General features: G+C 34.3%; 1 protein-coding gene across 6 annotated transcripts in view; it reads right to left on the bottom strand.

Annotated features, from left to right (window-relative positions):
• ECT2 (epithelial cell transforming 2) overlaps window positions 1-14,040 on the bottom strand; it is a 76,356-nt gene that overhangs the window by 61,097 nt on the left and 1,219 nt on the right. For 3 of the 6 annotated variants that reach the window (XM_003925111.4, XM_074405418.1, XM_074405419.1), the window contains exons 2-12: window positions 10,989-11,140; window positions 10,285-10,364; window positions 10,077-10,169; window positions 8,416-8,598; window positions 6,942-7,031; window positions 6,079-6,186; window positions 4,989-5,062; window positions 4,135-4,265; window positions 3,882-3,997; window positions 3,720-3,782; window positions 1,896-2,118 (exon numbers count right to left, since the gene is read on the bottom strand). In XM_003925111.4, the coding sequence (XP_003925160.1) occupies window positions 1,896-2,118; window positions 3,720-3,782; window positions 3,882-3,997; window positions 4,135-4,265; window positions 4,989-5,062; window positions 6,079-6,186; window positions 6,942-7,031; window positions 8,416-8,598; window positions 10,077-10,169; window positions 10,285-10,364; window positions 10,989-11,118 (1,291 nt within the window). In that variant the 5' untranslated portion in view covers window positions 11,119-11,140. Of the gene's footprint in view, window positions 1-1,895; window positions 2,119-3,719; window positions 3,783-3,881; window positions 3,998-4,134; window positions 4,266-4,988; window positions 5,063-6,078; window positions 6,187-6,941; window positions 7,032-8,415; window positions 8,599-10,076; window positions 10,170-10,284; window positions 10,365-10,988; window positions 11,141-11,589; window positions 11,934-14,040 lie in introns of those variants that run through there. The other 3 variants (XM_003925110.4, XM_074405421.1, XM_074405420.1) reach the window with 2 other exon arrangements.

The following is a 14,040-nucleotide window of genomic DNA, read 5'->3' on the forward strand; positions in this document are numbered from 1 at the left end:
AGAGCTGTGGTGGTGGTGGATATGGTGGCAGTGGGGATAGCTATAACGGATTTGGTAACGATGAAAGCAATTTTGGAGGTGGTGGAAACTACAATGATTTTGGCAATTACAACAATCAGTCTTCAAATTTTGGACCCATGAAGGAAGGAAACTTTGGAGGCAGAAGCTCTGGCCCCTATGGTGGTGGTGGTGGCCAATACTTTGCCAAACCACTAAACCAAGGTGGCTATGGCAATTCCAATAGCAGCAGTAGTGGCAGTGGCAGAAGTTTTTAATTAGGAAACAAAGCTTAGCAGGAGAGGAGAGCCAGAGAAGTGACAGGAAAGCTACAGGTTACAACAGATTTATGAACTCAAACACAGTGGTGGCAGGGCCTATCTGCTACAAAGACATGTTTTAGACAAATACTCACGTGTATGAGCAAAAAACTTGAGGACCGTATTTCTGACTAATTGTATAACAAGTTATTTTAGTTTCTGTTCTGTGGAAAGTGCAAAGCATCCCAACAAAGGATTTTAATGTAGATTTTTTTTTCTTGCACCTATGCTGTTGATGGCTAAATGTAATAGTCTGATCGTGATGCTGAATAAATGTCTTAAAAAAAAAAAAACAAAAAAGCGAAAGTAATATAAAGCCATTAAATGATTTTAAAGCAGAGGATTGCCATCATCTAATTTATATATTTTTAAAGACTTCTCTAAGTGTTGCATATAGAAAGGCACAAATTAAAAGGGAGAGAATCAAGAGTTCTCATTTAGTTAAGTTTAAAATATCTATTAGACATAGACAAGGAAGTACAAAGTAGGTAGCTTGACAGCGAAGGGGACAAATTTGGGAGTCATCAGCATACAAATGTTTTTCAAAACCATATAACTTACTAAGATAATTTAGGAAGAGTACCATAGAAAAGAAGCAATGACTCAGAAGGAACATATAACATTTTGAACTGAAAAAAGTTAGGCCAAGGAGAATGAGAAATGTCCATAAACGAGTAGCTATTGATGTGCTGAATGCTACTATTGCATAAAAACTGTCTCCTAAGGACTGCAGATCAGTTAGAATGAGTTGAAAGAACAATGAGAATCAAGAAAATGAGACGACAGATCAAGGTAATTCTTTTTAAGTATACTGATGAGAACAGGAATAGAAAAATGGGACAAAAGTGGAAAGTGACATGAGTATAATGGATTTGGTAATGACGAAAGCAATTCCGGAGGTGGTGGCAAATTTTGACAATTACGACAATTTTTTTTTTTGTTACAATGATTTTGACAATTACAACAATTAGTCTTCAAATTTTGGACCCATGAAGGAAGGAAACTTTGGAGGCAGAAGCTCCAGAGGAGGCAAAATCTCCAGAGGAGATTTTGATTTTTTTGTTTCTTAAATCTAGAAAATATACTTGTTTACAGACTAAAAATCAAAAAGAGGGGGAAATACTGATAAGCAAGGAAGAATTACAGGAGCCTTTCTGTATTAGTTCAGCACAAAGTGAACTCATCCTCCTCTGACTTCGTTCTACCTATTTTCTCCATAATTTATGTGACCTCCCCTGTGATTTTGTTGGCTTTTTGAACGGCGCTATCACTCTCTAGTTATATGACCCTGGACAAATTACTTATCTTCTCTGTATCTCATTTAGTCATCTGTACAACAGGAATAATAAACTCTATTATAAACACAAAATCTATAAAGCATTTCGTATGTACCAAGCAGTCATTAAATTGCAACATTATTAAGCTTAACTATTCATGTGTCTTTTTCTCTTCAGCTAGAACAAAGGTAATTAAAGGCAAAGACTTTCATATTCACTACATCAGGAATTTATCCATATTCTAACAATTATTCCATTTCACTATATTTTAAAGACAATTTTTTTTAACAATGTGAATTACCTCCATAGTTAATGCTAGACTCTGGTGTGTTGGAGATATCTAGTAGTGACCCTATAGAAAGGGAATGCTCAGCTGATGCGCGCTTACGAGGAGGAAATGGTGACAGATCTGTCTCTCTTGAAAGCTGAGCAAGTGTTTCTTTTAAACGACGTCTTTTGCGATTGCTGTTAGGGGTATTTAGAGAAAGCATTGACACTGATTTCTTGAGCTCAGGAGTATTTGCCTGTAATCAAAAGCACAAAAACTCAATTTACTTCCATGGTTCTTTACTGAGACAGGAATAGGAGAAAAATATATTTACAAGTCTGAAAAAATCTGGATTTTGCACAATAATTTTATAACCCTACACTCTACCAGGCTATTCAGAAGTTTCATAAAACATAATAGTCGAGACAACTGTAATTGTGTAACCCCCAGTACCTCATAGTTCTTCATAGCACTTTCACCGTTACATTTTCATCTGTAAACTTGTTTACTGTCTGTCTGCTCCTTTATTAGGCCATAAACTCCACAAAGGCAGGGACCATTCATAGTCTGTTCACTGTATCCCTAGCACAGTGCCTGGACACAATGCTTTCTGATATGTGCTGAGTAACACTCGATTTTAAGAGTTCTCTCCCTAAATCTAAAGCATACTTTGTAAATGTTGTTATAACTTTAATTGTGAAGAGTCTGAAGAGAGCACAATAAGGTACTATACAGATTTTACAGAAACACCTCATCTTCAATATTCCACTTAAAGTAATTCAATCCTAAACTGAAGTAAATCTTCCCTTAAAGCCTACTTCCATAACTCTGTCATTCTGGTGAGTGATACCACTCTTCATCAAGATCCATTATGAAGACTAGATTTCCTTGACGATATTCTACTATTAAAGTTATCTTTTTAATGACATCTCTCCTTATTCTTCTTCAGTGGCTCCCAATACTTATAGGAGAATATCCAAACTCATTAGCATATTAAAAACTTCTTAATTGGCCAGGTGCAGTGGCTCACGTCTGTAATCCCAGCACTTTGGGAAGCCAAGGAAGGCAGTCAGGTGTTTGAGACCAGCCTGGCCAATATGGTGAAATCTCATCTCTACCAAAATTACAAAAATTAGTCAGGCATGGTGGCGCGCACCTGTAGCTCCCAGCTACTCAGGAGGCTGAGGCAGAAGAATCACTTGAACCCGGGAAGCGGAGGTTGCAGTGAGCGAGATCGCACCACAGCACTCCAGCCTGGGCAACAGAGTAAGACTCCATCACAAAACAAACAAACAAAAATTCTTGATTTTATCTATCCATCAAGTTTCATCTGTTGGCCTTCCTTCCCATACTCTATTTTAAAGCCATACTAAACTACTTGTTATTTTAACATATTCTCAGAGCTTTCATACCCTCTCCCAACTGGGGTTGTAACGAATGTCACACCTAGTTTGCCTAATAAATTGGGTCAACATTTATTTGCCCTGGTTAATCCCATCTGTGTCTTTCAGAAAGAGTGAGGCTACCTAAAATACATTATTCAATTGCAGCACACATCATTCTGCATCACAACTGTGTACAAATCTATCTTTCCATTAAGAGCCAAAGTTTCTGAAGATAGAGATACTCTTGTTCATAATGTTATTACTAAGAATTAACACAGAAAATATATTAGGTTAAAATAATACACATTACATTGAATAGTTCCACTCAAATCTACACAAAGATAACTTGATATCCCAATTGTTTGAATTATTCTGAAATTCTAAACATGCTCTCTAAACCGTCTAGACATTAAAGTGTTATTTTCAAACAATCAAGCTTAGAGAACAAATAACTAAGGGGTTAAAAGCATACCTTTTCATATAAATACATAGTTTCTCCAGCTCGGGCATCCATTTGAATGCTTCCCCAGAACCACTAGGTGAAAGAAAAAACATTTTAATAAACAGTTTAAATTTTATCAGAAAAGTTATTAATAGCGTTTTTAAAAACCAACTTCATTCTAGAATTACTTGCCTCTTGTTTGACAACATAAAGTTTCTTTGAAGGTTCAAAGGGAAGATCTTTTACTATATTCTCTTCAACTACAAGGTGAGTGCACCTTTCATCTCCAAGTGGTAAATATTTACCTCCTAAAAAGAAATGCACATAAGCATAAATAAGCCAACTTCCAAACTCAAATTTTTAAAGAGGTGTATTGACCAGGAAGTGATTAAGCAGGCCTAGGCACTAAAATACCTATAAACTTTTACATTATGCTAAATTTTACCTTGCATTTCAGTCATTTCCTCCATATTGGTTTTCTCTTCATCCGAAAATCCTAGGAAACTTAAAACGCAATCTTGAAATGGAGGAACTTTAAATTCATTTCTAAAGTCATCAACTGCTGCACAGAAATCCCTAAAAACAAAATAAACTCTTCTAAAACCAGTTTAACTTAAATTCAAGTGTTAAGTATATCAATAAATCTATAGTAATTTTCAAGGTCTTAGCACAATCTATTGAAACTATTTTACATTTGGTCCTGAACTGTTCACAAAAACTTCAGTTTAAAAAACTGATGTGTCCTCAGTCATCCCAAAAGTTACTTTCTGACCAAATGTGATCACAGATAAGTTTACAAAAGATTCAAAATTTGCTGTTATTTGAAATTTTATATGTACTGTGTTCTAAGGATTTCATGAAATCTAAGTAATGATAACTTTCATGAAATCTTAATCAATGATGAAGTGCCACAGCAAGAAATCATGAGCTCGGAAAACTAAGCAAAACAAGGAAATAAATTACAAGCACCAATTAAAATGTAACCAGACAACATAAAATTTTAAAAATATGTTAAGAAAATCCAAAAACCAAGACTTAGCTATTATCTAATGATTTCAGAATGTTTATAATAGTCAAAATTACTTCACAAGGTAAAATCCAAAGATATCACAGGTGTCTTTCAATTTTCAATTTTTTATAATTTTTTATAACTTTGTTCTTCCTAGATTTTATTTCTGAAGCTACTCAGACTGAATTCATTTTTTCTATCTATGAAGTTACCTTCTTCAGCACGTGGATTTATCTTTAAAACAGAATGTTTAATTTACATAATGAACGACTAAATTTCTAAACACTTACTGTTCATTTCGCCTCTCCCAAGCTTTATAAATCCATTCTGGCTTCATAATTGGAGTACCTAGACTCACAGCAACCTAAAAATGTAAATGTTACATTGAATTTTCTCCTTAAATAACTGCATTGAAGGAAGTTCTAAACAGTTACATACTTAATTTTTTTTTTTTCAGTTTTAGAACACTATTTGCTAACAATGTATTTAGAAAACTAGCAGAAAAACTGTCTCTCAATCATACAACTTAGGTTAAAATAACTTTAAAACAAGTTCTATAGTGTCCAAACTGTTTCCTTACTTTATTTTAAATAAATAGATATCTAAAGTTCATCTTTATTAAATTTCTATTTCTCTTTTCTTCACGTTTACTTCTTTGGAAGTATGAACCCCAAAATGGCACTACAGAAGACATGAGACCAAGTCACGAAAACCTTAGATATGAGTTGGAACATTTAGGGTAAATGGAACAGTACCCTAAAATTGCCATTTGCTACACAAATACACTAAGGGAGGCAGAAAAAAATGATAAATTCTTGCTAAGGCATTTAACTAAAATCTTAAACTAAGATTTCAATCCTAATAAAAGTATCTTTTCCTTTTATAATTTTCACAAGTTAAACCTTAGAACCACTTTAAAAGAGCAGAGCTCTGTTTACTTATAAAGGGAACTTAGACAAGAGTGAATTACCTGCTCTCACAATTCCTCCAATGTTATCTACCAACCCCCACAATCCTAGTCATCTTTCAACACCTCACTCAAGTTCTATTGCCTACTTAAAACTTAACCACTTTTGGCCGGGCATGGTGGCTCACACATGTAATCCCAACACTTTGGGAGGCCAAGGCAGAAGGATCACTTAAGCCCAGGAATTCAAAACCAGCCTGGGTATCAGAGCGAGACCCCATCTCTATTTAAAAAAAAGAAAAAAGAAAGAAAGAAAACTTAACCACTCTTATTATGTAAAATTTTTTACTAAATATACTTAGAGCAAAAATTAAGTCTCTGTGTCTTAATTGTAGAAGAAATAAAATATTGCTATTAAACCCATCCCAAAAAATGTCATATTGAAATACACAAAAATACTCAAATTTACATACCCTGAATTTTTCTCCTTGTGTACAATTTGCCACCAAATGTGTAACTTTTGAATTAAAGTCTTTTCGAATAACTCCACCCATGTGATGGACCAATGTCACCAACCTGACCTCAAAAGAAAAATTAAGCAACAATGACTTCATGGTTATTTAAACAAAATTTCAACCTCTGCTTACTGCTCATTTAGCATTTACTAAATACTTTCTATTTATAAAATACATACAGGATTTTAATAAAGATAATAATTTTATGTCAAACTAAGTATTTAAAAAAAGATTAGTTTGCCTATTAACACAGGCAAAATTACAGAGGTGGGATTAGTAAAGATTATCACACAAAACTGAGTTAAATAACTGGCTTTCATATTGCCTAAATATATTGCTTTTTAATACCATACTGCGTAAATATATTGTTTTTTTAAAAATACCAAGTTTTATCACATCAAGACTCTTCCCACAGAATTAAGAGTAATACCCATTAGTTCCAACAAGAAAGTATTGTGAACCAAAGAAAGAACTTTCTATGAATTCTCTAGGGCAATAGAACAGGGCTGAACTTGTTTAATAAAAAATTGCAATGTATAAACAAAAACTTTAAATAACCAATGCAGCCAATATGGTAAGAAGACAGTCAAACAGAACTGCTATGAAATCTTTCTGTTAATTCATATTAGCCACCGTAGACAAAACATTGGATTCTTTACAAGGCTCTTCAGATTCTGTTTCTTCACAAAATTTAAACTGGTATAGCCACAATGTTTCCCCTCGATATTTTAAAAAACCACAGCACTAAAATGAAAAAAATAGCAATTTAAATTTTGCTGTAAAAAATATGTTCTGAAAAAAATTTGTTTCATAATACTTACTAGTTCTTCCTTCTTCCTAAATCCAGTAAAGCATAGTACTAGATTCATCATACTTGTACAATACAACGGGCGACATGAAAATGGCAAAGGCTGAAGGATACAACAATTTTAAATGTGAGCTTTCTCTTTAGTAGAAAATACAACAAAACTTTCTCAAGCTAAATATATCTCCCCGCTTGCCATTCAACTTTCCCAATCCGAAGATTTACTGGCATTTTTCAATATGCAACAAAAAACAGCAAAAAGACAGATTGCAAGTTTTCCAATAAAAATATTTCCAATGATTCCTTAAACATATGCGATATACATAATCTAAACACTTTACTATCAGCAAATTAAACAAATATTAAATGCACTCTGACACACAAGTACTGTCTGTAAGCAAAGTTTTCAGACTCCATACACTACTATAAATGATTCTAATTAATGTTATTAAAACAGGTCAGAGGCATTTCATAATAAACACTGAGTAAATACAACACATACACTTTTTCTCTTTTTTGCCAAGTGCTCAGTGTGAATAATACATACACTTAAACCAAATATAATTCTAATCTTTAAGCTAATAAATGGTGATATTCAGTAAATAATTTACCCAATGATTTTCTGTGTATGTATAAAAGAGAATGGTTTAAAAATAATAATAAAAGAATAAATTTGATCTTCATCATTATATAAGATTATTTTTCAAAATTTGGTCTTTGAAAGTTTATTTGGGTTTTGAAAGCAACCACTCCAAATCAAAATGTTAGAGAATTAAAGGTTAAAATGTCCTTATTACTAACATGTTTATAACAATAGAAGTACAAAGACCTAAGCAATTTTGAGTAAGTAAGGCAAGCTTAAGAATGCCAAGACAGTAATAAAACCAAATAGAAACTAATTCTCATACAACTAATGTTAAAATACTGTTTAAAAACAGTATTTTATGGGAGGCAGAGGTGAGTGGATCACATGAGGTCAGGAGTTAGAGACGAGCCTGGCCAACATGGTGAAATCTCATCTGTACTAAAAATACAAAAAAAAATTAGCTGGGTGTGGTGGCATGCACCTGCAGTCCCAGCCACTTGGGAGTCTGAGGCAGAAGAATCACTTGTACCCAGGAGGCAGAGGTTGCAGTGCCTGGAGATCGCACCACTGCACTCCAGCCGGTGTGACAGAGCGAAACCCTGTCTCAAAATAAATAAACCAGATAATCTTCTCTAAGACACTGTGGTGTTAAGACTGTGTATATGTCTGTGAATATGCATTATGTACAATTATCATTATTTAACTTTCAAAGGCCTTAGCTTTTCACTACTACGTTTGAAACAGAGGAATTAAAGGACCACATTAGAGTAGCCACCATTATTCCTATGCTAAATATTTTACTCTCAACAATTAATGAGATTTTTCCAAATGATTTTTTGCTAATTAAAATTCATTAATAAAAATTTAAACTTGAAAAGTCACAATAAATAACATACATGCTTACCTCTCCTTTCTGTGAACAATTTAATACAACTGGTGGTCCAATAACTCTACAATCAGCCTTGTAGAGGTCATTAAAGACAGAATCCTGAAAGTCCATGACTACGAATACATTTTCAAATTCTGGAGAATCCAAGCCTTCAAATTCTTCCACTGACTCCATCTTTGCAAAGCATACTTTAATTTCCTTTTTATCATATAATTATTAGAAATAAAAAATATTTAGATATCAAATAATCCATCTGTCTTTCTAAATAAAGCTTAAAAAATCAGTATCAACATTTTCAACGTTTATATTTGTAGAAAACAAGTTTCAATCACACAATAATCAGCGTTACTCTTAATATTTCTTTACTTATATTTTTACATATTCCATTCAAATTGTTTTTAAAATCTCAAAGATCAATATTATAAAGGTATAATTCTGACTTATCACTTATAAGTCATAAATCATCAAATATGCATAATAAATTCCATAAAATTAGAATGCTAAAGTTTTTAAGTACATGCATTTTGATAGGATGCATTAGAAAGATATCCACTCCAGACCAAGAAAATGATACCATACATAAAGTTCTTATTGTACAAATTATCTTCAGAAAAATAGAAAAATACTACTACAGCACTTAATACTTACAGAAAGGAAAATTAGCATTATCACTTTAGTAGATACGTGAGAAAGAAGAGCAAGATACACAATACGTAGGCAGTTGCAGCATGGCAAATGTAGGATATAAGAAGGCAAGTTACTTACAGTAAACACTTTAAACAGCCACAAAAAATAATGAAGATACTAAAGTACCTATATAACTCTTTTAACTCTTGTGTTAAATTAAAAAATAATAATAAAAATAAAAGCTCAAAATGAGTCAGTAAATTATCTGAATTTTATTTGCAAGGCTGCTGCGATGTGAATGAATACCCTCAAAATTCATATTGAAGCCCTAACCTAGAATGAAGAATGAAGTCCTTAGTATGTGACTATATTTGGAGATAAGGACTTTAAAGAGGTAATTAAGGTTAAATGAGATCATACGGGTGGGCCCTAATCCAATCTGGTGCCCCAACAAGAGGAACCACCAAGGACACACAGAGGAAAGGCCACGTGAGGACACTGCAAGCCAAGGAGAGTCCTGAAGAGAAAGTAAACCTGCACACACCTTCATCGTGGACTCCTAACCTCCAGAACTCTAAGAAATTTCTATTGTTTAAGCAACTAAGTTTGTGGTATTTTGTCATGGAAGCCCTAGCAAACTAAAATAGCTGGATTTGAGAATTAGATATTTCGTATGCTGAGGCAAATTCCCTGATGATTATAAATTAATGTGATTTATAATTCTGCAAATACAGCAAGAGTTTAGACTATGTATAAAATTGATGAGAAGCAGCTAAGGAGTTTGAAAGAAAATTATCAGATCATTGTCGATTTTGTGTCAATTACAGTTACTGTTGAAATCCTTATTAAGTAATTTGGCATTATTTAAAATATATGCCATAGTTTTGGGTACCAGAAACACCCAATTTTCTAAAGTATAAAACAGTTTCTATTCATTAAGCTTCAGATTGCACAAAATACACCTTGTGTCTAATTCCAATCACCATAAAGTAGAATAATACAATCAAGGGAAGTGCAGCATGCCACATGCAATGAGTTGCTTGACCTACCATATTAATAACACTTTTTATTAATTTTTCATCCGATTTTCCAGGACAACTTTCTTTTATCTTTATAACAGGGACTTCCATTATTTTAACAGTCTGTGGAAAAGAGACTTAAGTATGAGATCAAGAAAACTAAAAATTATTTACACACTGATGGAAGAAAAATTGGTTTACAAAAAACAAAACTAAACTAAAACCTAAAACTCCATACCTTTAAGGCTTTTATAAGTTCTTCTTGTTTTCCAGCTTCTTGAACCAATATCACTCTTGTTTCAATCTGAGGCATCTCTTCTGTTAAAATTTAAACATTTCAATATGTTTTTCATGTATTAACATCACAATCAGTAGTTCCTTATTGCGCTTTTTGCTTTATCTGGTATGTACTACATCTTTGAGAAAATCACAACTTTCTCTAAATTTAAGATGACTCAACTCCCAATTAGAAAAATATGTGGCTATATTAGAGAAAGAGAAAACATATTGTAGTAGGGTATAAAAACATCAGCATTCCTCCTAACCAGAGAATGAGCTATCTTACTTAGTCATCCTCCTCAACAGTGCATACAATTTTAGGAAAGACCCATTGATAAAACGATAAAGGAAAAAGTGGCTCTTCACCTAACTAGTCATGACTATAAATTCTAGCTAAGAATGCTGTAGCTAGACTGCCCTCACATACAGAAAAAGGGATATCCAAAATAAGATGCCTCACTTTCCAAAGCTGCAAAGCATACAAATGAATAATCCAAACAATAATTTAAAAATCTACCTAGTATAAAAGGTTTCTGTCAACAAATATTTACTTAATACCTGTGCTCTAGCACTGCAGTTGGCATTACAATTAAGTTATAAGAAAGTCACTATGTAAGTTTAGAATTAATCTAGAAATTGTTTTAAAGCAGATAACAAGGTTACCTTCTACATATGAAGTAGATCCAGTAAGTATGTTTTCCTTGGAAATCTCAGCAACTTTAGAATCAAAAATGGAAGAGTCTGCCAAGCTAGTCCTCCTGGTAGTGGATGTTAACATACTATATTCAGCCATGGTTTGTATTCTTCTAAATCAGCTGCAAGAATAAAATTGGAATAAAAATACATAAACATGATCATTGGGCAAAAATAAGCATTAGAGGTTCTTTTGTACCTAGAGTTTATAAAAAGTATTATTACTCATTTTTCTTAATGAACCACAGAAAGTCACTGAACTTCTCTGAGCCTCAGTTTCTTTTTCTGTAAAATAAGCATACTAATACCTGACTTGCAGGAATATAATAAAAAATAACAATGTATCTAAAGCACAGAGCATTACTAGACATACAACAAATACTGAACTGTAGTCATAAATATTATTCTACCTCCCTCTTCAACGTCTTTGCCCTCAACCAATTTCTCTTCTTATATTCACCTATAACACCACCATAACACACCTCCCAAAAAATCCTAGATGAAAATTTGAGATCTATCCTTATTCTTTCCGTTCTCACATTCCCCTCCCCAAAATTCCTATCAATCCCACCTCAAATCTCTGGGACCTGGCCCCACTTCTCTATATGCTCATGCCACGATGGTCACTTGGTCTAATAAAACAGCTCCAAACAACTTTATCATCAGTTTCTTTAGAAATCTCTCCACGTGGTTTTCAGGGATATGCACCTAAAAACAAATGTGACCATATCACTTCCCTGTTTTACAGCTTCCACGACTATTCCTTATATATCCAGGTCCAAATTCACCACCAAGTACACAATTTGGTCCCAGTCAAACTATCCACCTTTAGCATCTTTAACTCCCACAGTCCCTATACAATCCATGCAACAGCAACAATAAATTTCTCAGCTATTTTTCAAGCACAAATCATAATTTATGTCACATCAGTTTGCAATTAACAGTGCCCAACTCTCCACCTAGCTTGTCTTCCAACCCCCAATCCATCACTCTTGATCCATCCTCTGTGAACGTCTCTGTACGTCTCTGAACCTCTCCTGTATAATTCGACTGCTCCCGTCAGTATTTTCACACTCCTTTAAAAACACCTCTTCCCTAAAAGTTTAGACAAAACAATTATGTATGAGTGAGTGCCAATATAACTCTGAATTATGAAAGAAAATCCTTTTTTAAGTTTTCCAGGACTTAAGAAGAGTTTAAAAGCTAGAGAGGGAATAAAAGGTTTAACAGATTTTCAGTAGGCTGGGCTGGGTGGCTCACATCTGAAATCCCAGCATTTTGGGAGGCCAAGGCAGGAGGATTGCCTCAGGCCAGAATTCCAATACCAGACTGGGCAATATAGCAAGACCCCATCTCTACGAAAAATTTAAAAATTAGCCAGGTGCCTATAGTAGCTATTGGGAAGGCTGAGGTGGGAGAATCATTTGAACCCAGGAGGCGTTTGTATTCTTCTAAATCAGCTGCAACAATAAAGTAGTGAGCTGTGATCCCACTACTGCACTCCAGCCTAAGTGATAGTGCCAGACCCTGATCTCTCTAAAAAGATTTATTTTAGAGACTTTCATCAATTATCAGTAAGTTGACTGTTGATTATCTGAGAATAAATTTCCAAAATATTAGGCAAATATATAGAGGACCCACTTTTAACTAGAGTTACATGTCTGACTTTCCTCTTTCCTACTTCTTCAGATTAATAAAATAAATACCTTCCTCCAGAGTCTTAGCAAAGTAATAGTTTAAACTGCATGCTGTGAAGAAACAGTAAGGAATCATAACATCATTTTTGGATGCTGATAATAAGGAATGTAATAACTTGCACACTAATAATAGCACAGTTGTTAGCAAGTTACATGACAATTCAAAATCAGGCAACTCAGCTTCCTATCTCAGCCCTGCACATAGCCAGTTAAGCCTCAGTTTCCACATTGGTGGAACAGACATTGTACTACAACCCAAATCTAGTTATTATGAAGACTGAATAGATGTCTTAAAGTGAACAACAAGCAACTATTCTCATGCATATTCACAATACGGATATTTCTTATTGCTTTACCATACATCCAGGTCAGTCATCATTCTAAGGCTCTCCAAAGGTGTGCTCCAATAGTTGTGGCAACCTTTATTTGGAATCAGCGACAAATTCTATCCAGCCCTTATTATTTTAAGTCTTCTACACTACCATTTCCAATGAAAAGGCATTAAATTGGCTTTCATTCAAAGTCCCTTTTAAAGAATGTTTTAAAACAAAAAGTCAAGAGAGATGAGCTAACCTGCTTTAAAGGGAAATCATTATTATTATTATTATTACTAATTATTATTTTTTGAGACGGGAGTTTCTCTCTTGCTACCGAGGCTGGAGTGCAATGGCGCGATCTCGGCTCACCGCAACCTCGGTCTCCCGGGTTCAGGCAATTCTCCTGCCTCAGCCTCCTGAGTAGCTGGGATTACAGGCACGCGCCACCATGCCCAGCTAATTTTTTTTTTTGTATTTTTAGTAGAGACGGGGTTTCACCATGTTGACCAGGATGGTCTCGATCTCCTGACCTCGTGATCCACCCTCCTTGGCCTCCCAAAGTACTGGGATTACAGGCTTGAACCACCGCGCCCGGCCTAAAGGGAAATCAAAAATACCATTTGAAAATATTTACATTTTTCTCCTATACCTCCCTCTTTAAGAAGGAGCACAGCAGATGATCAACAGCAGATGATTAATAATTAAAATTGTCCGTGATGAAACTGTACATGATCAATGTATTGCCAAAACAGCTTCAAAATTTATAGAGAAAAAGAGATGGAAAATTGATGACGTAACTAACATCCAACAGTCTGATTAGAAACGGAAATATATTAATCACTCTTTTCAAATTATTGTATTCCAGAAGGCTTTAAAATAAGCACAATAGGCCAGGTGCGGTGGCTCATGCCTATAATTCCAGCACTTTGGGAGGCTGAGGCGGGTGGATCACGAGGTCAAGAGATCGAGACCATCCTGGTCAACATGGTGAAACCCGTCTCTACTAAA

This window comes from Saimiri boliviensis, chromosome 9 (assembly GCF_048565385.1).
Source record: "Saimiri boliviensis isolate mSaiBol1 chromosome 9, mSaiBol1.pri, whole genome shotgun sequence".
NCBI classification, from domain to species: domain Eukaryota; kingdom Metazoa; phylum Chordata; class Mammalia; order Primates; family Cebidae; genus Saimiri; species Saimiri boliviensis.